The 2,483-nt window shown below is 45.1% G+C and overlaps 1 protein-coding gene across 1 annotated transcript; it reads right to left on the bottom strand.

Annotated features, from left to right (window-relative positions):
- Nucleotides 1-884: 884 nt before the first annotated feature.
- LOC307179647 (beta-defensin 103A-like) lies at nt 885-1,750 on the bottom strand (the record flags this gene model as incomplete). Its single annotated transcript, XM_079909121.1, has 2 exons — nt 885-1,030; nt 1,693-1,750. 2 exons carry the CDS (start codon nt 1,748-1,750, stop codon nt 885-887), a joined length of 204 nt encoding a protein of 67 aa, XP_079765247.1.
- Between the last annotated feature and the right edge of the window lie 733 nt (nt 1,751-2,483).

The raw sequence follows: 2,483 nt of genomic DNA, 5'->3' as shown, positions 1-2,483 counted from the left end.
AATGGATTAAAGACCTAAATGTAAGGCCAGACACTATAAAACTCTTAGAGGAAAACATAGGCAGAACACTCTATGACATAAATCACAGCAAGATCCTTTTTGACCCACCTCCTAGAGAAATGGAAATAAAAACAAAAATAAACAAATGGGACCTAATGAAACTTAAAAGCTTTTGCACAGCAAAGGAAATCATAAGCAAGATGAAAAAACAACCCTCAGAATGGGAGAAACTATTTGCAAATGAAGCAACTGACAAAGGATTAATCTCCAAAATATACAAGCAGCTCATGCAGCTCAATAACAAAAAAACAACCCAATCCAAAAATGGGCAGAAGACCTAAATAGACATTTCTCCAGAGAAGATATACAGATTGCCAACAAGCACATGAAAGGATGCTCAACATCACTAATCATTAGAGAAATGCAAATCAAAAGCACAATGAGATATCATCTCACACCAGTCAGAATGGCCATCATCAAAAAATGAGACATAGATTTGATGGGGAGAGGCTATGGCTTATAGATGAACTGGAAACTCAAAATGGGTGACAAGTAAGTGAAGAAAATATTTCAGGAAGAACGAGGAGTCCTGTGTCACTGGGGTGCAAGATTTGCAAAAGAGGAATAAAGTCTGATAACCCTGGGAACATCAGTTCAGATCCTCTTGCTCTAGAGATAATACTTTATTTGAATTAAAGGTGAGTCACCAGCACTTCCTAAGTTGCCTGTTTGGTAACAACTAGCACAACAACCAGAATTAAAAGAAAAAAAAATAATCCACCTTCTAATTTTTTTGTGAAAAATCTTTAATTTGATTTGGCTTCTATAGACCCCGCGGGAGCATTTTCACACTTGGCAACGTTCTCATCGCGCTTCTGGATTTTTCATCTCTCCCTTCGGCAGCATTTTCGACCACTGTGGGAACAAAGGCCTAAGGGTATCTCCCTCGGAAGACAGCCAAACAGAGCACACCGGCCGCCTCTCACTCTGCAATAATACTTTTGTAATATATTTACGATTGTTCCACTGCCTGCAATGAAGAAACGGAAAGCACGGGAAGGTTTTAGGAAGTGCAAGACCTAGGCTTTTGGAATTCCTCACGTAACTGATCTGTGGCCTTTCTTTTATTTCTTTTTCCTTTTTCTATGCCATCAGGAGTAAAGTAGAAGGTGGGACTAAGCAACTAACAACGCGTCCATGGGTTCAGCTCAGTCATAAACCGCCGGAGTGCTGAGAAAGTGGCATGACCACAGGCAGCCCCCCTCGTGAACTGACACCTGGGAGGCCGGGGCCACGGTGGTCCCCCGGGACTCTCTAGAGGCCAAAAGACTCTACCACCAACCACTAAGCTAATAAAAGGGAAGTCTGTGCTTCTGTTCTCGACTGTCAATTTTTCCTCTTGGTATTAAAGTTTTACATCACTTTCCTCCTGTCTCATTAACAGGTATAACGGCCTTCCCGGGAAGGGGTGGCTTTTGTGATCTGATTTTTCTCTTAAGAGTAAATCAGAAGAGATCGAGACTCTTACTTTAAGGTTCTTAATGGTCTTTGTCAGAAAGAAAAAAATTGGTTATGTCTAGTTCCCAGACAATAAATCTGTTTGGTCTAAAATTCCCAGAAGAATGGAGAGGGCTGACTCTGACTTATATATTCTCAATCCTTTCAGCCCTCTCATTTCCCAGCCCCTCTTACCTGAAACAGGCAGCAAGAACAAGAAGAACAACACGAAGAGAAGGTAGTAGACCCTCATGGCTGGCCGGCTTCGCAGCTGCGACTGGACAGGAGGGTGCACTGGCTCACTTTATAAAGGCTCCAGGTCCACAGCCACAGGGAGAAGCATTCAAAAGCTGCAATTCCTGTAATATTACAGCTGTGACAATATGATGTATTTCCTGATGCTTCATGCCAAGGTACCTTACAAAGCAGACCACGCCCATTCCTCCCAGGAGTTAATTACAGACCTAAGGGGGACACAGAGCTTGATGCGAGCGCAGGGCTGTCCTGACGCCTCTGTGCTCTGGGTGCTCGTGTACGTCTGGCTCAGGTCTGGCTGCCAGCACAGGTGGGAAAGACCTGCCTGCTCCTGCGTATGGAGTCCTAGGACGTGCAGCTGGGAGCTCACCTGTCTCCACTGTGGTCCTTCTAAGTGTTTGCCTCTTCCTAAAGTCCTGCGAGAGCCCGAGGGCCACTGGGAACCACATCGGTACAGTCCAAGACTGGTATATTCGGAATCTAGGCGTAAACTGGGGCTAGGCCACACCCTGAGCCTGCACGGATACGCCTGAAATTGCTCTGAAAACAGGATCAGCTTCTAAGCAGTGTGGGAAGGGAGGAAAAGTGGGCCACATTCCAGAGACCCTGCCCTTATGCCCCTTGGCCTGTGACGGGGTGTTGCCCCTTGGGTGAAGCACAGCTTATGTACTTCATTGTTGTCTGAAAACCACCAAGTCATGAGTCAAGAAGGCGCCTCATTTTCCTTTATC

Source organism: Stenella coeruleoalba (assembly GCF_951394435.1).
Source record: "Stenella coeruleoalba genome assembly, chromosome: 21".
Lineage (NCBI taxonomy): Eukaryota > Metazoa > Chordata > Mammalia > Artiodactyla > Delphinidae > Stenella > Stenella coeruleoalba.
The sequence above is the reverse complement of the archived record's forward strand: the minus strand, read 5'-3'. Positions and strand labels throughout refer to the sequence as shown.